Raw genomic sequence first — 21,460 nt, 5'->3', positions numbered from 1 at the left:
CATTCATTAGGCGCGACCTACTGACTCGGCCCGACCTAGACGCGCCTACACACCTAACCCCTTGCCTTCCCGTCACCTATCGTCCTCTCTCTATACTTCTATCGTGTTCCTTAACTTAAAAAGCAGAGGCTTCATACGTTTTGTCCCAGCCTTCCTCCGACTGCACCGAACCATGCACGGGGGGCATCCACGGAAATGAGCGGAGCAGCCAATCGCATGAACATCATCCAGGCAAGCTGTTCCGGCACACCCGTTCCCACAGGTAATCCCCCCCCCCCACACACACACACACAACACACAACACACACACACACACACAACACCACCCACTCAACTCATACGTGACTGCTGTTGCATTTTGCCTCGTCAGGCCATGTGTGCCTGTCTGCAGCGACGAAGGAGTTGCCGTTCTGCAACACGAGTCTGTCCATCGGTGCCCGCCTCGACGACCTCATTGGACGCCTCAGTCTTCAGGAAAAGGCCGGTCTCATCGGCCCTGACCGTCACCAGCCCATGCGCTGTTGTTGACTATGGTGTCAAGAGGTGGGAAAGGACATTCAGCGCCTACGCAGTGACTCGTGACTCTGTCTGCTTGTGTTTCCCTTCCCCGTTTCTTCGTGCCACAGCCGCATCAACCGCCACCACCACCACTCACACAACAACACCACCTCCCTCTTCATGCTTGCACATGTGTGCATGGGTGCAGGCTCGACATCCCGCCGTATCTGCATCTGGTGGAGACGAACACGGCCGTTGCATCTGCGTGCAGCAGCCAGGACACGTGTGCCACCACCTTCATTGGCCCCACAGGTCTTGGCGCAGCCTTCAACCGTGTGTGTGTGTGTGTGTGTGAGTGTGTGTGTGTGTGTGTGCCTACGTCTGCTATGTCGGCTTCTTCTTGATCAAAGCTCCTGTCGTTCATTCCCTCCCTCCTCGTCCCACCACCACCGGTTCTTCGCTTCCAGGTCATATCCACGGAGATGCGCGCCTTCAACAATCTCAACTAACACAGGGCGGCAGCGTCTCACAGAAGATCGGACTCACAGGTGTGCCCTTCATCACGTGTTGCTGATGCTGGTGCACACACCACACCCATGCGATCACTCAACAACAGTCGCACGCATTGCTCCCAACCCCCCTTCACACCCACACACTCACTCTCACTCACTCACTTTGCAGGCCCACCCCCTCACCTTTACTGCACCCCTCTCAACCGCTGAGACCCCTTCTTGAGCGGCGAGTACGCTACTGCATACGTGACGGGCTGCCAGGACGGCCCAAACAAGAAGTACAAGAAAATGGCAGCAGGTACGCACACGCATCCACGCTCACACATGCGTGTATGCAAACACCCACAACCGTGTCAGCGACGCTGTTTCATATGCACACTTGGTGGGGATCGTGTCATTTACACTGCTGTCACCGCTCCATCGCGCTGTTTAGGTCTCAGGCACATTGACGCGTACTCGGTCGAGACAAACCGCATGGCATTCAACGGGAACATCTTCACCTTTGATCTCTGGGACACCGAGGTGTGTGTGTGTGTGTGTGTGTGTGTGTGTGTGTGTGTGTGTGTGTGTGTGTGTGTGTGTGTGTGTGTTGTCAGCTCGTGTGCAACCCATCAACATTTCTTGTCAGTTCATCCACGTCACCATGCCTGCGCCATCCCCCCACCTCCCACTTCCTCATCTTCATCCCGCTCCCCGCTGCCATGTGTTTCATGTGCAGTACAAGCGCGGGCACTCACTGCCATGTGCTCGTACCCCAACATCAACGGCGTGCCCTCTTCGTGTGCGAACAACATGCTGCTCAACGACGTCGTGCGCAGGCAGTGGAAGCGTGACATGGTGACGATTGGAACTGACTGCGGTGCGATTTTCAAACATGGTTGTCGCGAACAAGCACGCCCGCGACTTTCGTCGACGCCGTCGCAAAGACGCTGAACGGCGGCGCGGACATGGAGCTCGGGGAGACACACTTCACCAAAAACGACTACTTGGGGCAGGCTGTGAAGCACAACCGCACGACTATCAACACGGTGCACAACGCCGTGCGGCGGGTCCTCAAAGATAGCTTCATCGCAGGCCAATGGTATGTTGACTTATGCTGGCTGTGTGTGTGTGCGTGTGTGTGTCTGTGTCTGTGTGTGTGTGTTTGTGTGCTTGTCCTCAATGTCTCTTGTCAGTTTTGTATCGTTGAGATGATGAAGCGGTGCACGGTTCCTCAACACCTCACAACAGTATTGTCATTGCCTCTCACGCCATGTTCCCCTCCACTCTCACACCCTCCCTCTCCAGACATCGACGAGTGCACGGCCTGTGGGCCCAAGTCTCCCCCGACGGCGAGTATGAGCTCGGCAACGGGTGTGCCGAATGCCACTCCACGCGTGTGCCAGGTGCCACCCCACCGGACGCCACCAACTGCCTCAGCCTCTGCGACGGCAACCTCCCCAGCCGTGCATTGCCCATTGCCCTCTCGACTGGCTACTACGCCAAAGACCACCGCTGCGTGCCAGGCACCACGTGCGGCATGGGCACCTGGGCCTCCATCCCATGTTCCGCGTCCTCCGACGCTGTATGCTCTCCCTGGACCGAGTGCAAGCCGGGCCAGAAGGAGTACGTTTCTGGCAACGCCGTGCGCGACCGTGCGTGCGTGAGCTGCATCCTTTGGCATGGAGTACCAGCCGCTGCCGGAACGCGCCTCGTGCTTCCCCACCAGCGTGTGCGAGGAGCCCTTCATCGAGACCATCCCGCCCACGCTCACCACGGACTGCTTGTGCTCCTGCGACACGCTCACCTGCAGCAAGCTCATCACGCAGCTGTTTGAGGAGATGGTGTGCGCCGAGCCCACGGACGAGCAGCTCGACGTGGTGCTTGACGTGTGCTGCTCCGGCCAGGGCGAGGATGGCATCCGCGACACCATTCGCCAGATGGACGCCAACGAGGCGCGCCGCTCCTGCCCAGGCTGCGCAGACACGTGCGAGTGCAGCGCTGGCTTCATCCTTGTCTACGAGGCCGACTCGGCCGACTGTCAGCCGTGCGACGGCGTGACGGAGTTCTCCCCATCCATTGGCGGCAGCAAGTGCGAGCCCATTGAGGAGTGCGAGCGCGGCCAGGAGGAGGTCTCCGCGCCAACCTGCTGTTCCTTGGACCGCGTGTGCGCGACTGCCCGGGCACCATCGATTCGGACAGCGACGGCTCCATGAGTTGTCAGATGTGCCCCGCTGGCCACTACACGGAGGCGGGCTGCCACGGCTCCTGTTCCAGCTTCACCTGCCGCGCGGGCACTCACCACCACCACGACAGCGACTCGCCAGACCCCGTGCGAGGACGTCACAGAGTGCGCGGCGGGCTTGAGGAGGTGCAGGCCATGACGTTCCTCATCAGCGACCGTGCCTGCGACGAGTGCCCGGAGGGCACGTACAAGGCTGTCTCTGGCCAGCCAGGGCGTGCCCTGCCTCCCTGTCACCACGTACGACGCCGGCAAGGAGGAGACGGCCGAGCCCACCTCCACGAGCGACCCTGTGTGCAGCCAGTGCGAGCTTGGCGCCACCTTCAAGCCCGTCGACGGCCAGGCCGAGTCATGCTGCCCCGTCACGCAGTGCGGCCCGGATGAGGAAGAGATTCGCGAGCCCACGCGCCAGCATGACCGCCTCTGCCGCAAGTGCGTTCGGAACATCACCTACCGCCCCGCCGGCTCAGACACGTGCGTGTCTGTGTCGCGTTGCGCAGCTTCAGCATACATTTCCACGCACGGCCGTGAGCGAGTGCGAGTTTGGCACCTTCCAGAGCCAGGTGCCCACGCTCGACTCCAACCGCGAGTGCACGCTGGAGTGCTCCGAGTGCCCCAGCGGCCGCTACGAGATTCGCGCCTGCTCCACGCTGGAGAACGTGCAGTGCGCTGGCTGCTCTGCGTGACCGCCGAACACCTACATCCTGCGTGTCTGCAACTCGGAGAACGACGTGTCGTGCCAGCAGTGCAGTACATGCTCTGATGAGCAGTACCGCAGCGCGCCATGCACCGCCACCAGCGACACGGGGGAGTGCACGACGCTTGACGTGTGCGACCAGGACTAGTTTGAGCTGTTCCCCATCCCCACGCCGACCACGGACCGCATCTGCCGCGACCTGACCCAGTGCAACCCGTCGACGGAGTACGAGCGCCGCCTGTGCCACCTCATCACCAAGTGCGACCCTGGTGAGCAGCGCATCCGCGCGCCCACATCCACCTCGGACACCAAGTGCGAGCCGTGCCTCATCGGCAGCACCGACCACGACCGCAACCCGCTCACTGCCTGCCAGCCGTGGCCCTACGGCCACTATGTGCCGGCGGGCTCCATCGGCTCCTGCGAGCAGTTCCTATGCCCGGCCGGCACCGCCGACGTGGACCGCCGCAACGCCAGCACACGCTGTGCGCGCCGTGCCAGGCTGGCATGGACTTTGCCGCCCTCTCTGGCCAGCACGCCGTGCACGCTTGTGACGGAGTGCGACCTCGGCTGTCATGAGGTGGTGCGCCCTACAATGCGCCCCACCATCTTCACTGACCGCCAGTGCCGCCGCTGCATCGAGGGCCTGTTCTACCGCGACAGCAACACGGACTTCTGCACGCGCGTGTCGCCCTGCGAGCCTGGCTCGTTTGAGACGGCCGCGCCCACCATCAGCACGGACCGCGAGTGCCAGATGGGCCCGCATATGCCCCAACAACAACACGTTCATCTCCCGCCCGCTCAAACCAACGACGTAGAACCACAGGCATCTGCTCGCCGTGGACGCAGTTCCTGTCCAACGAGTACGAGCTCGTTGCGCCGTCGCTGGTCAACGACCGCGAGTGCCAGCGCGTGCGCTCGTGCCAAGACACGGAGTACGAGGTGTCGACGCCCACGGCCACGACGGACCGCCTCTGCGCCACCATCAGTGGAGCAGTTTGAGGTGCTTCCACCGTGCGTGTGTGCCCGCGTACTCTGTCTCGCTCGTCTTTGACGCCGAGTTCAACGCCCTTGTCGGCACGCAGTCGGGTCGCGAGGCGTTTGAGGTCGCACTGGTGCAGTCCATCAACACGACGTAGGACGCGTCGCAGATTCATTCTGCGCATCGACCTGCGCCAGGGCACCACCATCGCCACCGTCGCTTCCCTCAACGAGGACTTTACGGCGCGCCTCTTCAGATGGTCTACCTCTGGCGACATCACCGTCATGGGCTTCACCGCATCGCCATGCGAGGCCGACGCGTTGTGGACGACTCGCCGCGTTGGTTGCACGGGTGCACACGCGATCCCACCCATCGCACACACCAACTGCTGGGGGCCTCACACGCACGCACGCTTGCAATTACACGTCGGTGCCACATCCCCCACCACGACATCCACAGCAGGCATCATCATTGCACCTGTTGTGATCGAGTGCTATCAGCACATGCCACCTTCACCTCCCACATCTTCGTCATCATCCTAGCACTGCTGCTGCCACCACCCACCACCAACGACAGCAACGAGCTCAAGGCATCGGATGCAGTTGACTCTTGGACCACCACGGCGTTGTTGGAAGTGACGCCAGCAGCAGCAGTGGTGCACGCCATTGCAACAGCAACGACAGCTGATGAGGTGGTGGTGGTGAATGTGATTGTGTTTGCATTCCTCACTAGTTCCAGCAACAGCAAGGAAGTGGGCACTGTGCTTCTGGTGGGCACGCGTGTGCTGGCTGTTGTTGGTACCATGGCTGGCAACAGCTGCTGCTGCAATGCGAGGCAACGGCAGTGAAGAAGGAGATGGATGTATGTGGTGTGCATGGCGCGCAGCGACGCTTCCTTTGTGGTTGGCTGTGCAATTGCATGTGTGCGCACACCGATGACGACGATGATGAGACGGCGGCCAATCAAATCACTTCCCATCTGAAGAGCCACCGCGTCATGGCTGGTGCACGCGTGCATGTCTTTCTTCCTGCAGGTCGCCATCGACAGAGCAGCGTTGCAGTGCGCCATGCGGTGTTTGATGATGCGTCGTTGTTGTTGTCACTGCGTCGGCTGTTTGTTAACACGTATGCCGTGCATGCCCACCTTCCTTCCTCCCTGCCTTCCTCCCTGCCTTCCTTCTTGCTGTCTCTCTGCTCTGCCACTCTCCCTTGTCAGTGTTGTGTGTTTGGCCGTGTTGCGGTGATTCCACCTTGCGTATCCAATCGTTCTCCAACAACAATACATTGGGGACAGAGCCAAGACATGAAGACACGACAACAGCCCTCAAACGGGGCACACAGTCAGCACCAACGTGCACATGTCTCACCACTTCACCTTCTATCCAAGCAAGAGAGGAAAGCAGAACCAGGGACACAGCACTGCTCAAGACAACAGTCACATCGCATGGTGCCACTTGCAAGGCAGCCAAACAGCCAAGTGCAACGTGGCCTGCACCAACAGCACCAACGACAAGGCCGCAGGCATCCACCAGCCACCACTGTGTGTCAGGGTGCTGCAGGCAAAGAAGACACACAAAGCGGGTCACTCCACGACGCTATTGTTGTTGTTGCTGCTGTACTTGAACGCCTCGCACCAGCCCTTCAAGCAAGCCCCTCCAGTGTCAGCTGCACTTGGTTGCCATTGTTGTCAGCTGGTGGTGCTGTTGTCGTGTGCACTGTGTCTCGCGGATGGCCTGTGTGATGAAGCAGAACGTGTCCAGCACCACCACGATGGTGTCAGGTGAAAGCAGTCGCCGTTGTCACGCACGTCCATCAAGCCTGCTTGTGTGGTTCACAAAACGAAGCCACGCACGCGCAAGGCAGTACCAGCAAGAGTGAGTGAGGCAGGTGCGTGTGTGTGTGTGTGCGTGTGTGCGCATCACAGCAGGTTATGTGGAGAACACGCACGAGGAGCTGCGTGCAGGCCATCACATGGAAGCAAATGATGATCAGGAGGCAAAACACGGAATCACTCACTTACAAGCAAGGATGCCGCTGCCACTTGCCACTGCCATGGCCTCGTGCATCGACGATGCCGTCGCCAGCCAGTGAGCTAGTCAGCTAGCCAGCTTTCAGTCAGGAAGGGAGTGTCCAACATCGTGTGGGGGCAGCAGGCTAAGGAGGATCTTGCACGGTTCTTCTCGTGTGCTTCGCACCACCAACACCTCATTTTTGTTGTTTTCAGCCCATGCTGCTGCTGGTGCTGTGTTGGCGAGCAATAGGGGGAGATGGCCAGTCATTCGGGGTTGCCACCACGTCGGCTAGCGTTGGCACCACCGCTGATCCATGCATGGAGTGCAATGGTGGCTGATTGTTGGTTGGTTGAGTGAGTGTTGGAGAGGGAAGGGGAACACGAGCTGATGGGAAGGAGAAGGAAGGTGGAAGGAAGGGAAATGGTGCTGTGGGTCGGTGGAGGTTGTGCAGTCGCACACCAGTCAGTCAGTGGGAGAGGGAAGTGAAGGGAAAGGAAGTGGTGATCACTTCTGTACTTGGCATGGAGCAGCGCTCTCACCACAGCAGAGCAGAGAAGAGAGAGGAGAGGAGAGGAGAGGAGAGGAGGGGAGAGAGGAGAGGAGAGGAGGCACTGCAGCACATTCAAACTCATGCACTGGCTGGTTGGATGGTTTGTTGAGAGTGGTTGGTGTTGTTGTGGGGAGAAGGAGAAGGACAGCTGGCCGGCTGCTTTGTGGAGGAAGATATGGGGAGTTTTCGTGGCTGCGCGAAAAAGGAATGGTGGTGGAAGTCTTGACGTACTTTTCGTAGGGTGCGGAGTGTTTGTGAAAAGGAAACCGCCCCAAGAAAGGCACAGCAAACAACAAGCAGAGAAGGGAAGAAGAAGCAAGCACTGCAAGCAGTGGTTTGTTTTTGTTTGTGGTGTGTCCTCTCCACTCCATTTCTGCGTCGTTCCAGTCACAGCAGAGGTCTCACAGCACCCCAGCCAGCCAGCCACACAAACAACAAGCAAGCAATAGGAGAGAGAAGAGAGGGAGGAGGAGAACAGACAAGGAGGAGACAGGGCAGATGGGTGACACCCACAGCAAGGCAGAGGGAGAGGAGAGGGCGAGGGAGGAGGTGGAGGCCTTGCTGGCGCAGACAAAGCTGAATGATGAAGCGAAAGACAAGATCAGGGCCATCGCCAACAACACGTGTGGGGATAAAGTGAGGTGAGCGCATACCAAAATGGCATATTGCTGTGTTGGAGAACAGCACGCACCCTGCATGCTCTGCTCTCAGCTTGCCTTGTTGCTGGGCTTTTCGTGTGGGGCAACCACAATCGCCATGGCCGATGTGACTTATTGTCTGCTTGTCTCTTGGCCTGGCACGCATTGAATGGCAGCTTTGTTCGGGCTGGCCTCGGCGACAGTGGGGTGACCGCGTTGGCAGAGGCGCTCAAGGACAACACCTGCCTCAAAGAGCTTGAGTACGTGGTGATTTGAACTGCATCGTGTGGCATGCATTTCTGGTTGATTGCTTCATGCTGGTTGTTGGCTATCGTCTTTTCCTCTTTGTGTGCTCACGGCATGTGTTTTGACCGCCCACTTTCCGTGTTGACAGCCTGTGGTACAACCGCATCAGCGATGAGGGCGCACTGGCGTTGGCGGAGGTGCTGAAGCACAACACGACCATGACAAAACTCTTGTGAGTTGAACACACATGCATGCATGTTTGGAGATGGGCTGCCTCACTGCCGTTGCAAAATGCCCTGTGCTGTGGGTGCGCATGCGCATGTGTGGTGGGGGTGGGGTCAATGACAATGGTGTTACCCGCAGCGATCATCCCGTTCTCACTCACTCTTCACCCATATGGCATCATCGCTGTGCGTGGCATCATACCATCTTGACAGCCTGGAACACAACAACATTGGTCCTGAGGGCGCTGTGGCGTTGGCGGACGCACTGAAGCACAACACGACGTTGACCGCACTCATGTAAGTGTGACACACATACATGCACGCATGTTTGGATGGCAACGGGCTGCGTCAATCTCATTGCACCATTATCCCGTGCTGTTTGTGTGGGTGTGCGTGTACGGATGCACCGCGGATGCTCATGTGTGGTGGGGTGGATTCCATGTGTTGCTACCCACTGCAATCATCCCTCACTCACCCCTCCTCTCATGTGGCATCATCGCCCTGCGTGGCATCACACCATCTTGACAGGTTGAGGGGCAACCGCATTGGTCCTGAGGGCGCTGTGGCGTTGGCGGAGATGCTGAAGCACAACACGACCTTGACTACACTCGAGTGAGTGTGCACACATGCATGTGTGGATGGCAATGCGCTGCGTCACTGCCATTGCGCAATGCCCTGTGCTTTGCGAATGCACGTGTGTTGTGGAGTGGGTTCAACGACTGTGTTTCCGCCCACAGCGACCTTCACGCGCTCACTCACTCTTCCTCGCTCATGTGACATCATCACCCTGCGTGACATCATTCCATCCTGACAGCCTGGCACGCAATTCCATCGAGGATAAGGGCATTCTTGCGTTGGGGGAGATGCTGAAGTACAACACGACCATCGAAGGCCTCGAGTAAGTGCACACACAAACACGTGCAAATTTGAATGGGCGGTGTCACTGCAGTGTGTCATTGCCTCCGCGCGCATGCGAGCAATCAGGTCACATTCCTGCCTGCGAATGCCAGCCGCTGCGTTCGTTTTTGCCCACTCACCGAGATCCTTATCTCATCCAACAGCATGCACAACAATGGTACCACGGAGCGAGCCATGGTGAATGTGCTGAAGCAGCTGCAAGTCATGGACACCAAGGCCAACATACGGTGAGTTTCATGCCCTTGCCACATCGCTCATTCAGCTACCCACTCGGTGTCAGGTCACCCTCTTCCTTCTCACATCCCTCTGCGCTTTCCCCTAGGCTGTTCGAGGACAAGCTCAAATCCTCCACCGCCGTTGCCCGTGTACTGGCCACGCTCCGCATCAAGCGGCCAGACTTCAACGTCGTCTTCTGCAAGTGGTGAGTCCATGTCAGGCTTCCTCTTGCTGCAACCACTGCTCCCACCTCACCTCCTTTCCTCTATTCGCGCTGCATTCTTCTTCTCCTCAGGCGTGTCAAATTTTTCAGAACAAAGGACGACTTCAGCCCTGCCGCCAGGGCCGCCTATCAAGATCAGCTTGATCTCCCGAAACTGCTTGAAACAGGCCCCGTCCCTCTTGGGACAGCGAAGGTGTTCGTGTGCGGCGATTGCGGCATCGGCAAGACGACCATGCTCGAGTCGCTCCCAGATGCTGATGAGGGCAGCAGTTACCTTCCCCGATTCCTGTCATCTTGGTTCGGGCAGCCACGTCATGATCCAGAACAGCCTGGTGCTTATGGGGTCATCGGCTACATTGGGCGATTTGTATCAGCTTTTTCCTGGCAACCACGCCACGATCCACGCCAGGCATGCGCGCACACGCCCGGCATTCGCGCCCGTGAAATGAAGCTCAAACAGAGCCACAGCAGCGATGACACTGCGTCTCTTCATGTGTACGACTTTGGTGGAAGCCGGGCCTATCACGTGATCCACACGCTCATGATGTCGGATCGCTTCGCTGCGTTTGTCGTCTGCGTCGACCTCTCCCAACCAGAAGAGCACGTGAAGGAGCGCGCCAACTACTGGCTGCAGTTCATCTGCACGCGACTGAAGCAGGGCATTGCGGCTGCCACAGCAACAGCAGGCGACGACGAGACAGAAGACACGAAGCCGCGCGTCGTGATCGTGGGCACCAAGAGGGATCTTGCCCGAAAGATTGGGCTTGTTGAAGCATTTTGGCAGCCCACTTGGAGCGCAGCGATGGTCGCACACCTCAAAAGAACGTATGGCAGCATCGTTGACATCCAAGACAGCCTCATCTCCCTCAACTGTCATGGGCGTGGTGATGTCAGTTTCAACACGCTTCGCGCGCGCCTTGTGCGAAACTGGCGGTGGATGAAAGGGCAAGAGGTTCTCGTCCCCAGAGTTGTGGATCGGCTTGCGACAGCCCTCCAGTCAGCCAGGAATGAGAAGCCAGCGTGGGTCATCGATTCGCTCTTTCAGTTTGTCCGAACCCACACGCCTGGACTCGACTTGACCTCCTTTGACATGACAATGTTTTCTTCTGCGCTGAGGTAGGCTTGCAAGACTTCGCAGATTTGTCATCCTTGTTGTGCAAACAGTTGACTGACTTGAGGACCAGTGCCAGAATGCTCACACACGCCTACACCCTTGCTGTCCCTGCTTCCCACACATGTACACAGGTACTTCCACACACGTGGCGATCTGCTCTGGTATTCCAACACCCCATCCTTGGCGGATTTCGTCTTTGTTGACCCCAACTGGCTGCTTCATGACGTGCTGGGGAGAGCGCTGACGCCGGATGGCGTGCAGCAAGGCTCGATCACAAAAAAAGGCGTTGTGACCTTCACAGACCTGGAAACCGCATTTGATGGCATCGCCGACGCAGATCTCGTCATCAACGTGCTGCAGCACATGCTCTTCTGCTTCGAGCTGCCGCCTTCGAACTATGGCCAACAGCGATTCATGCTGCCGAGCCGTGTTGAGGAGGAAGTCGATCTCGCAACCGCCTGGCCTCAAGCTGGTTTCTGGCCCCTCTATGCCGGACGACTGCTGGTGGTCGAGAAGAAGGCGCTCGCACTGCCACCTGGCTTCTTCCCACACGTGCAGACGCTGCTGCACAATTCGTTTGGCACAACCCTTAGGGTGTGGGAGGATGCCTTCTTCTGTGAACACGATGGCGTGCAGTGCCTCGGACTGCTGCGTGGCGATCGACAAGTCGACGTCTGGGTGCGGGCATCTTCTGGCGCAGAGCACAAAGCCCTGCCATTCATGACAAAGGTCAGTTTGTGAGCGATTGTGAGTGCTTGTGGGCATGTATGTTGTGTGTGTGTGTGTGTGTGTGTGTGTGTGAGTGAGAGAGCTTGCGTTGTTGTGCCCCATCGCTTGCCAGGGAATGGCCAGTCTATATTTCCCCTCTGCTCGCCCTTATCCCATCCTCTGCTCACTTGCGGTGTTGATGACAGGTGCTGTCAGTGCTGCAAGAGGAGGCAAGAGGGATTGACCACGTCCACCTCGTCCTCAGCACGAAACACCTGAAGCGCCACGAAAAGTACCCAGCTGCGCACAAGCTTGAGGATCTGACAGGCAAGGACCCAGACGAGCTCGTCACATCCACGCACCACAGGGAAAGCCAGACCCCAGTGTCCGACCGCGTTGGCGATCTGTTCCTGCAGGCGCCCACGCAACCACCACCCGTCATGCCGTCTTGGCAGTTGCGCGACCACGAATGGCACCACCCTGCTTGGCGGCTCGACGATGCCTTTGATGAGCAGCTTCCATGGAGCGGGCCAAGTTCACATGGCGTGTATTCGGCACCCTTGCCACCAAACACCGACCTCTATCGATGGATTGAGAGTCAGATGGCGCCGGGCCTCACCCTGTCGCGCGTGGAGATGATCAAGTCCACCACAATGCTCGATGCCTTTCACACCGAAATGAAGAAATCGGCGACTCGTCGTGGTGGTCAAAAGCCCTTCAACAAGGACTTTGGGGCTGGCGATCCGGAGAAACAAGCCATGCTCGATCGGCTCAAGACGCAGTTTGCAGAAACACCCGACAGCGTGAAGCACGTCAATGTGCTGATTGGTTTCCACGGCTGTGACGAGGCTGTCACCGACGACATCACCGCCGCGGGCACCGCCAACCTCAGTAACCCGAACGACCCTGGCTTCTTTGGTGCTGGCATCTACCTCACGCCGCAGGCCAATTACGCGGCTGGCTACTCGACACGCCTGCTGACTGGAAACTGGCGCGCACCCAACGCAGATGGCGAGCACGTAATGCTCCTGTGCGCTGCCAGCGTCGGCCTCGCATACCCGATCACCAGGAGTAAGGACTACCCATCGTCTGGGGAAAACAAGTGCAAGAAGTTCTGGGGCAAGAAGCTGAAGAACGGCTGCGACACCCATTATGCTCAAGTGACGAAACGCATGAGCTATCAATCCACCGACACGCCTGCCACCTTTGACTTCGAGGAGTATGTGGTCTCACAAGAGGCGCAGGTTTTGCCATTCGCCAAGGTGTTTGTCAAGGTGGACAAAACAGCACTCGCAGCGCAACTCTAGCCACATGTGTGCGCGTGTGTATGTGTGTCTGTCTGTCCGCCCGTCTGTCTGTTCATCTGCCCGTCCGCCCGTCTGTCTGTTCATCTGCCCGTCCGCCCGTCTATCTGTCCATCCTCCGTCTGTATGTCGACCTGCCCGTCTTTTCCTTTCCTTGCACCGTTCCCCCCCCCCCTTTGTTGTGTGGTGACACCGTTGCCCTTTGTGTTTCAGGGCCTTTCACATTGGCACTTTGCTCTTCTGTTCGTAGCATCGTTCTTTGAGACTCTTACTCCTTCACCCAAACCCTGCGCCACTTCACAACACCCTCTTCTTCGTGCCACCGATGCTGCTTCCCTTCATTTGCCAAATACACAAGCACAAAACCAATGCGGCTCACAACACTCAGGCACTACTACTCACAACACTCAGGCAACAGACATGGCAAATACATCAGCTGCAAGTAACAGCGACCCCAATCATCACTTTGCGCTGTGAACCTTGACAAGCTCAACTCACGCATTTACTCAAGAGGGTGGACAGTGCGACAAGTGGATGCGCGACACAAATCAAAGGAATGGAGAGCGACATCAAAACGACACACGAAGCAGAAGCGCAACGCCAGCTCCCCTATCGAAGCCAGAGAAGCCACAAGCAGCAACCGTCCCCTCAACCTCACGCACGACCAACTTCCCGTTCACATCAACCACTCAAGTAAACCCCATTCCCTGCACCGGCTCTTCTTGACCGCCACCACCATCACCCCTGCCGCGAGCCAACAGCTGTTGCAGCAACTCGAGCGTGCGATCAACCTTCTCTTCTAGAGACTTGACTCGTTCGTCTACACCTCCAACTTTTGCGTCAAGCCTCTTGCTGAACCCAGTCTCCATACCCTCCACTTTCCCTTCCACACCCCCCATCTTCCTTTCTACACCCTCCACCTTGTCTGCCACCTCCTTCTTGAGGGCGTGCAGCACACCCTGCCACTGCACGCTGCCACCGTCACGGCCGACGCCGCTGCCCTTGGGCACGAGCACGTGCAGCCACATGGGGAAGCGTCGCGCATCCATCTTCCCCTCCAGCGTCAGCCACGCGTCCTGCTCCCGCAAGATGCGTGCGCGCAGCAGCTGGAACTCGATGTCTGCGCGGTCCTGGATGCGCTCGTACGAGTCTGACATGAGCGCAATCAACAGGTTCAGCAGCACGACGGGGACCAGCACCATGGAGATGACAAACAGGATGCGCAGCAGCACCACGTAGTCGCCGTCAAAGGTGTCCAGGTCAAAGTCCGCCAGCAACAGCAGGTTGAACATGAGCAGCAGCCCATTGGCTGGGTCGCCCAGTCCTTCAACCAGCAGCGTGGTATCATCACGCAGCAACAGCCGGAACGACGTCCACCCGGCCACGATGCTGATACCAAGCACCAACAGGAAGTAGCGCATGTCGAAGCAGATGGCCAGGATAGTACAACAGCCCGTACCACCGCCAGGTACACCGCAAGCGCCAAGAACGCACGCGCGTGCACCCACCCAGCAAAGTACGTGCCCAGCACCACAAACACCAACACCACATTCGTCACGTCCAGCCAGTTCCAAAAGTCGAGCCAGTAGCCGTGCACCAACCGTGACTGCCGCACCTCCTGCAGCATGTCCACGCCAGCCAGCACGCCCAGCACCACCATGATCACCACTGACACGACATCGCTGCCGTTGTTGCTGTTGCTGCTGTTGTCGGCTGCACCCAGCAGCTGGGCCACGTCCTTGCCGCTGGTGTTGAAGACGAAGGTGAGGGCGGTGATGAGAGCGACAGAGAGCAGGTACCACGCCGCCTACCACAGGAACTGGCGCAGCCCGCTCGTCTGCCACTTGTACTGAATGACGGCGCGAACAATGAAGCTGCCAAACAGCTCAGCATCGCCCGTGTCCACCAGCGTCTCAAGCAGGCTGGAACCGTCATTCACAAACCCAGCAGCACGCGGCAACGGCACCACGCGCGCCTCTGTCAGCGTGGGCGCTGCGTTGGCGTCTTGAAGCTTGGCCAGCTCACCAGACTCACGCATGTCGGCCCATAGGTTGCGGTTGATGTTGAGGGTGTTCGCGCCCATGACGATCATGCGTGATGACGGCAACTGGATCTCTGCCGGAGCGCCCACACGCGTCCGCACGAGACCAAGGTTGTCGAGGAAAGCAGAGGCGATGGAGGGAAAGTGCTTGATGAGCAAGATCACGTCGGCCGTGAAGGCAGAGCCGAGCTTGGGAATGTTGAGGAATGGCTTGCTCAGCATGCGTCCGGCGTCGCCTTTGGTCTCTGTGCTGCGTGCTGTTGCGACAAAGAAGTCGGCGATGGTCTGGACGCCGTTGACGTCCTTGGATCGCATGATGGCGGTGTTGAGCATGGATGGCTGCTCAACAAAGTCCACACACACCACACCTTCCATCATCTTCTTTGCCATGTCAAGATGCTTGGCAGTTGATGTCAGGTACGGCAATGCAGTGATATGTAGTCATCGAGTTTGTGCGCATCTGCGGGAGGTGTTGCTGGTGGAACAACAATGGGCACAATGGCGTAGGGGCGGCATCTGGGGTCTGTCGTTGGGCGGAGATGGTGCAGGTCAAACTGCTGTGTGGGGATCATGGCGCGGTTCAGGGTCGGTCCCAGCGCCCACAGGGCAACCCTGCCTCGCGAAACGCTGCTTGAAACAGTAAGCAGGCGCTGGTGATCGCACATGGCCATGTCATCTGCTCTGTCATTGCGATGCAGTATGGTACTGTGCTGTCCGGTGCTGTAGTCGCACTTGATCACGCTCTCAACAGAGTTGACGAACAAGATGCTGCTGTGACGGGCAAAGACGCTGTACTTGACCGGAACGTTTCTGCTCACCTTGAGCTTGCTGAGGACCTTGCGGTTGGCGACGTCGCACACAACCACATCGCCTCGCGCAGTGCCAATCGCCAGCAGGCTGTCATCAGTTGGGTGCGTGGCCATGGTAGTGACGGTCATGTTGGCGTTTGGCTCTACCTCGTCCACAAACAAGTCATCCAACACCGCCACACGCGTCAGCGCACTGCTCACACCACTACTGCTGCCGTTTACGTGCTGCTGCTGTTGCTGCTGCCGCTGCTGTTGTTGCTGGTGATCCTGCTGGTGGTCGTCATGCTTCCGGTGTTCAATGACGTAGACGTGCAGTGTGTTTCCGCACGCGCTAGCAAGCTTGTTGCTGCTGTCCGCAAGCGCTGCAATGTGCGGAACACGAACGCCCGTGACCTCTTTGGGTTGTGCCAACGTCGCACGACCAACACAAACGGGCGCATGTCGTTGTTGTTGCCGCTGCTGCTTCTGCTGTTGTTGTTGGCGCCACTGCTGCTGTCCCTTCATGTTGTGTTGTTGCTGATCGTGTGGATGTGAGGGTGCTGAGATCCCACACGCGCAAGTCGGTGGAGGTGGACGCAGTCACCAGGAAGCGGCCATCAGGGGTGACGCGCAACGCATCCACGGCAGTGCGCTATCGCTCCTTGCTCGCCGGTTCCGCCTCTACCCCTCTCGCTGCTTCTCCGTCCGCGTCTTGTATCGTCTCCTCGCCATTACCGACAGCATCGGCCCTCCACTCTGCAAGCAGGGTCGATGGCTGACCAAGCTGCCACAAAGAGATGACACCCGCCTTGTTGCCCGCGATGTACAGGGTGGGCGTGAGTGTCATGCAATGCGTCTAATGCGTGTGCTCGAAGGTGGACGGCACGACCGCCAGGCACTTGAGGTCTGGCACGCGGTGCAGCTTGCACTCCTAGGGCACCTTCTGCCACCTCTCGATGACGCCATCGGACACGGCAGTGCATGCAAGCTCAGCGCCAGGGAAAGGATCCTCGAAGATGAGGGTGCGTTCAGCCTCATGTGCACCGAGGCCGCAGATGTTCACGCGGGAATAAGAGGGGCAGATGAGGTGCCTGCCGTCCTTGGTCCACACCATGTCGGTTGCTGTGACGGGCACGCGCTGCTTGCACGCCAGCCTGTGCATGTCCCACACAAACGACTCAGCCACCAGCAGGCGGCCATCGGGACTGGTGTTGACGTAGGAGTAGCCGCCCTGCTCAGAAGGACAGCTGCCAGGAGGCCTCAGAGAGACGAGAGTAGGAGTGCGTGTCTGCTTGGCTGCTTGATGTTCTTGATGTCCTGGGAAGACTGGTGCTGAAATGGATGTGCGATGTATATTCGTGGTTTGTGTTGAGAGGGAAGTGTTGTTGGATGGATGAGTGGCTGTGTTGAATGTGCTCGATGGTGTGAGCCAAAAGAACTGAGCCAACGCACGCAACGTGAACGGAACACGAAAGACAGGTCAAAGCACCAACAGAAGAGAAAGGAACAACTGTTGCAGTGGAAGAGCAGCAGTTTCAGGATGTACGTGTAGCACACACACACACACACATACACACACACACACATCACGGCTCACCGCTTGGTGTGGAGCTTGTTCTCCTCGCTTGGGTACTTGGTAGGGTGCACCTGAACATCGTCGCAGATGAGGCAGTGATGTTAGCATAAAACGACTGCACACAACCGCCACCACCACCTCACCCCAAGCAACCGCCACCACCATCTAACCCCCAAGCAAACAAGGCACCCCACAGCCAGCCCACCTTGCAGACGCATGCGTAGAGGTTGGTGGCGGCAATCAGAAACGCCTTGTGCAGCGGATTCTGCTGGATCAAACTCGAGCGCCTCGCGGAAGATCTTGTGGTCTTTGTGTCCAGCACACGCGAGGTGCGGAGCATGGAACGAGGCAAACACGCGATCAGTTGCGGTGTGGATGGTGCTGCCAGAGCGAACACCACACACACATACACGCACACACACACACACACACACAAACACAGACACACACACGCACGCACGCACACACACACACGCACGCACACACACACACACGAGTCCTCACCTGACCAGAAGGGCTCTCCACTCTTGGTCTTTGCGGGGGAAGTTGGCGATGAGTTGCAGAATGACATCGCGGAAAAACGCGTGGAAGTCGCGCCATGCCAGCGACACACACGTCTCCATCGTCGGCTTCTCTTGCAGCTGAAAGAAAGAACGTGTCGGTGGTGGTGAAGGTACGGAGATGTTAACCCTCATAAGCAGGAAAGGGTGTGTCATCACATCCATCACACAATTACCACACAACTACCACACGCTACCATCACCCTCAACAACAACAACACCAGCACCTGTGCGGCGAGGTCCTTGATGGCCTTGAGCGTGCCCACGCCGCGTTCGAGGGCGCCAATCCACTCACCGCCCACGTGCTGCTCAAACTTCGTCTCCAGCCCCGAGGTGAATCCCTCAGGATCCTCCAAGAACTGCTGCAGCTGCGACGCAGGGCTCACAAACAGGTCCGCGAACTTGGCCCGCGCCCACTCGATGCAGTGGTCAATGAGGTGTGGGAAGTTGTGCAGCGTGCACATGGGGATGCCGCCACCTGAGAACAGAAAAAGAAGATGAAAGAAGGGATGTTGACTGATGATGAGGCAATGTGTTCGGGCGGGTTGAAACGGTTGCGCGAGCTACTCAAATGCACACACGCACGTGCACACAGCACACATACCTGCTTCTGCGTCGCCGCCGTCGCTGCATGAGTTGGTGGTGTGCGGCACAATGACGTCGACGTTGGCGTCCGTGCCCATCGTCCCGCTCTCCAGCAGTGGCTTCTCGTACAGCACACACTCGCTGTCAACAGGTTGTGTGATATTGTATGTCGAGGGGGGTTCGTGTGTATGGATCAAGATAGTAGGTGAGTGTGCATACAGTCGACTTGAAATCTCATCAATCGACGTGTTGTCTGCACACACACACACACGCGCGCGCACGCACACACGTACACACACGCACGCACGCACGCACACACACACACACACAACACACACACACACACACAGCCGTCGTTGGCGCCGGCCATCCTAGACGCATTCTCAAATCTCAAGTACGAACACGACGTTGATGTTGGTGTTGTTGTTGATGACGTTGTGTATCTGCGGGGTGATCCTCAGCCACTAAAGAAGTTCTTGGATTGCGACGCAGCCATTCCGCCATCATCCCTCACCCATCTCCCCCTCCCACCCACACACACACACCACGACCACCCTCATCCACGCCCTTGCTGTGCAGTGTGGCGCCGGCACGCCTGCGCCAGATCTGCGATCACGTGTTGAGCCAGCTTGGATCGTACAGCCCAGAGTGCCTTCAGTCGTCATCAAGTTTCTCATGCAGCAAGGTGGCGCTGTTGTTGAGGGGAGTGGCAGATGTTGCCGCAGTGTGTGATGGTGATCTCACATGTGCCTGCGTGCCTGCACGTGTCGCTGTGGCTTGTTCTCTCACAGCCGATCCCTCACATGCCTTCACACACACACACACGCACACATGCACGTTGACATTCAGCGGATGGAATGGACGTGAATCTGCTGACAGCGAACATGATCGCTGACTCCTCCACCATGCACACGGCGTGCTTGTCTGTGGTGGCTGCCATCAAGAACGGGCTGGCATTTGATGCGCGCATTGCAAAGGCGTGGCTGCGGCCAACTCAAGACTACCATGGCCCAGCCGATCACCGCCCTCGATCTGCTTGTGCTTGTGCTGCTGCTTCACCACCAGAACGCCCACCGCCGCGGCGCGGAGACCACCGTCATCAAGCTTGCAAGCACGGGCCGGCTCACCGCTGCCATGGCTGCTGCCATGTTTGCCAGACACACGCGCGCGTTCTTGATGTGCTTCAAGTCGATTGTGCACATGATCGACATCCTGAACCGGCGGCAGCCGCCACCTCGCCTCCACAGCAGGAGGTGGTTGGGGCGCTGGTAGCGCACATTGGCATGGGGTAGGCACAGGAGGTGGACGCAGCCACGCCTGTGCTGCTGCTGTCGCTGGCCACAGACCACCCGAAGCTGCTGCACTCGTTTGCGCTCATGTTGAACGGCATCCTGGACTGTCTGAGCAACCTGCACTTCATCCACATCTGGCAGCTCTTCCGTGTCCTGACCACGCTCACGTTTGACCGCCAGCGCATCCCCGCCGCAGGCCTCATCGATGACGAGAACGAGGATGGTGTGTGAGATTGAGTGAGTGAGTGTGTGTGTGTGTGTGTGTGTGTGTGTGTGTGTGTGTGTGTGTGTGTGTGTGTGTGTGTGTGTGTGTGTGTGTGTGTGTGTGTGATCTTGTGCGTTGGGGAAGATGTGTTAACATAATGTCCTTCCATGAAGAGTGTCTCTCACCTGTTTCACTCCACCACCACCACCACCATCCCTTCTGCATTGCACCCATGTACGGCAGCTGTCTCAATCGAACGAAGAGCTGAAACGCATCGACACCATCGCCGCCGCCACCGTCACCCACACCTGGCTCGCTCTTGCCAACGACGCAGGCATCTCCATCGACGGTGCGTGCGTGCGTTCATGCGTGCGTGCGTTTGCGCCCTTGTCTGCACCCTTGTTTGCGGTTCACCTGAGTCCCCCGTGTGTACCTGTCGTGCTCCTTCTCATCCATCACTCACCCGTCTCCTCGCCTGTCCAACAGGCGACCATCTCTCCTCGCTTTTGCAGGTATTGCAGCTCATCTATGTCGACAAGAGTGTTCAGCTGACATGCTCCGTTGCCACAACGTCTCCACATCCACGCCCAGCGATTTGCCCGTCTATCGTGGCGTCGTTTCCTCCCCCCACCGCCAGCACCAACAACCATCAAGAGCAAGCACATCTGTCAGAATGCCATCGCGCCGCTTCAACGGGGATGGCGGACTCACCATCGAGCCGCCGCCGCCGACGGCCGGTTGGGTTCAGGTCGCTCGCCGACCCCGGCAGGCACGTGTGGAGGGAGCCGGGACCCCAAGCGCACGTTACAACACCGTCAACACGATTGTGGTTTGCGCAGACGAACGGGTGTGCCCCACACGCGGGGGAGATGTACTCCAACTTCTCGCCTGAGTACACGCGCGCCCGCGAGGTGGGCAAGGACACGCACGTGGTCGTCAGCGAGAAGACGCTGGAGGCGCCGTTCGAGACGAAGCTGACGCTGCTGTCGGGAATTGCCGCCGTGTTCGCGGGCATGATGCGCAGCAAGACCGTCGTGGAGCTTCTCGCACGTACAGGGTTGCGGAAGCACGCTGCCGGGACGCGGACCTCTTCACGTTCCTGATGGCGCTGCAGCCCATTTGTATGGTGGGACCTGTCGCTGGGGAGGGGCGACCTGAACCCGGAGGAGGGAGACGGTGGTGGAGGTGCAGCACGAGAGTTGGGCGCATCGCCGATTGGCGTGGGCCTGCAGCGACGACTTGCTGTTCCGCACGGTCATGGACGGACAACGAGTCCAGTCTGGGCAACCCAGCCCTGCGACAAGGCTGCTGGCGTCGTGCACGCTGGGCAACTGAATCCGCTGCCGATGCCGCC

General features: G+C 58.5%; 5 protein-coding genes across 5 annotated transcripts in view; 3 read left to right on the top strand and 2 right to left on the bottom strand.

Annotated features, from left to right (window-relative positions):
• Positions 1-1,883: 1,883 nt before the first annotated feature.
• On the top strand, positions 1,884-6,997 carry PTSG_11044 (uncharacterized protein; the record flags this gene model as incomplete). Its single annotated transcript, XM_004987907.1, has 13 exons — positions 1,884-2,091; positions 2,298-3,156; positions 3,192-3,404; positions 3,442-3,600; positions 3,764-3,890; positions 4,077-4,709; positions 4,775-4,867; positions 4,915-5,040; positions 5,105-5,249; positions 5,450-5,704; positions 5,941-6,012; positions 6,248-6,566; positions 6,934-6,997. Exons 2-13 carry the CDS (start codon positions 2,672-2,674, stop codon positions 6,995-6,997), a joined length of 2,691 nt encoding a protein of 896 aa, XP_004987964.1. The 5' UTR covers positions 1,884-2,091; positions 2,298-2,671.
• Positions 6,998-7,966: 969 nt separating this feature from the next.
• On the top strand, positions 7,967-13,120 carry PTSG_13136 (uncharacterized protein; the record flags this gene model as incomplete). The annotated part of the gene is made up of 11 exons (XM_004987906.1): positions 7,967-8,109; positions 8,283-8,366; positions 8,501-8,584; positions 8,790-8,873; positions 9,105-9,188; positions 9,391-9,474; positions 9,554-9,721; positions 9,817-9,915; positions 10,006-11,049; positions 11,179-11,776; positions 11,962-13,120. 11 exons carry the CDS (start codon positions 7,967-7,969, stop codon positions 13,060-13,062), a joined length of 3,573 nt encoding a protein of 1,190 aa, XP_004987963.1. The 3' UTR covers positions 13,063-13,120.
• Positions 13,121-13,748: 628 nt separating this feature from the next.
• PTSG_11041 (uncharacterized protein) lies at positions 13,749-15,478 on the bottom strand (the record flags this gene model as incomplete). The annotated part of the gene is made up of 3 exons (XM_004987905.1): positions 13,749-14,448; positions 14,568-14,804; positions 14,871-15,478. The coding sequence occupies 3 exons, from the start codon at positions 15,476-15,478 to the stop codon at positions 13,749-13,751; spliced, it is 1,545 nt and encodes a 514-aa protein (XP_004987962.1).
• A 35-nt stretch (positions 15,479-15,513) lies between these two features.
• PTSG_13135 (uncharacterized protein) lies at positions 15,514-18,707 on the bottom strand (the record flags this gene model as incomplete). The annotated part of the gene is made up of 8 exons (XM_004987904.1): positions 15,514-16,425; positions 16,574-16,672; positions 16,829-17,147; positions 17,486-17,535; positions 17,670-17,763; positions 17,969-18,105; positions 18,252-18,502; positions 18,629-18,707. The coding sequence occupies 8 exons, from the start codon at positions 18,705-18,707 to the stop codon at positions 15,514-15,516; spliced, it is 1,941 nt and encodes a 646-aa protein (XP_004987961.1).
• A 68-nt stretch (positions 18,708-18,775) lies between these two features.
• Positions 18,776-21,460, top strand: part of PTSG_13134 (uncharacterized protein) — a gene marked incomplete at both ends in the record, with an annotated part of 4,496 nt that continues 1,811 nt past the window's right edge. The window contains 8 exons of the mRNA XM_004987903.1: positions 18,776-18,787; positions 18,960-19,003; positions 19,189-19,333; positions 19,609-19,803; positions 19,902-20,124; positions 20,369-20,455; positions 20,593-20,648; positions 20,946-21,156. Coding sequence (XP_004987960.1) covers positions 18,776-18,787; positions 18,960-19,003; positions 19,189-19,333; positions 19,609-19,803; positions 19,902-20,124; positions 20,369-20,455; positions 20,593-20,648; positions 20,946-21,156 — 973 coding nt within the window. The remainder of the gene's footprint in view (positions 18,788-18,959; positions 19,004-19,188; positions 19,334-19,608; positions 19,804-19,901; positions 20,125-20,368; positions 20,456-20,592; positions 20,649-20,945; positions 21,157-21,460) is intronic.

Source organism: Salpingoeca rosetta (genome assembly GCF_000188695.1).
Source record: "Salpingoeca rosetta unplaced genomic scaffold supercont1.40, whole genome shotgun sequence".
In the NCBI taxonomy this organism is placed as follows: Eukaryota; class Choanoflagellata; order Craspedida; family Salpingoecidae; genus Salpingoeca; species Salpingoeca rosetta.
This window is presented reverse-complemented; position numbering and strand designations above follow the sequence as displayed.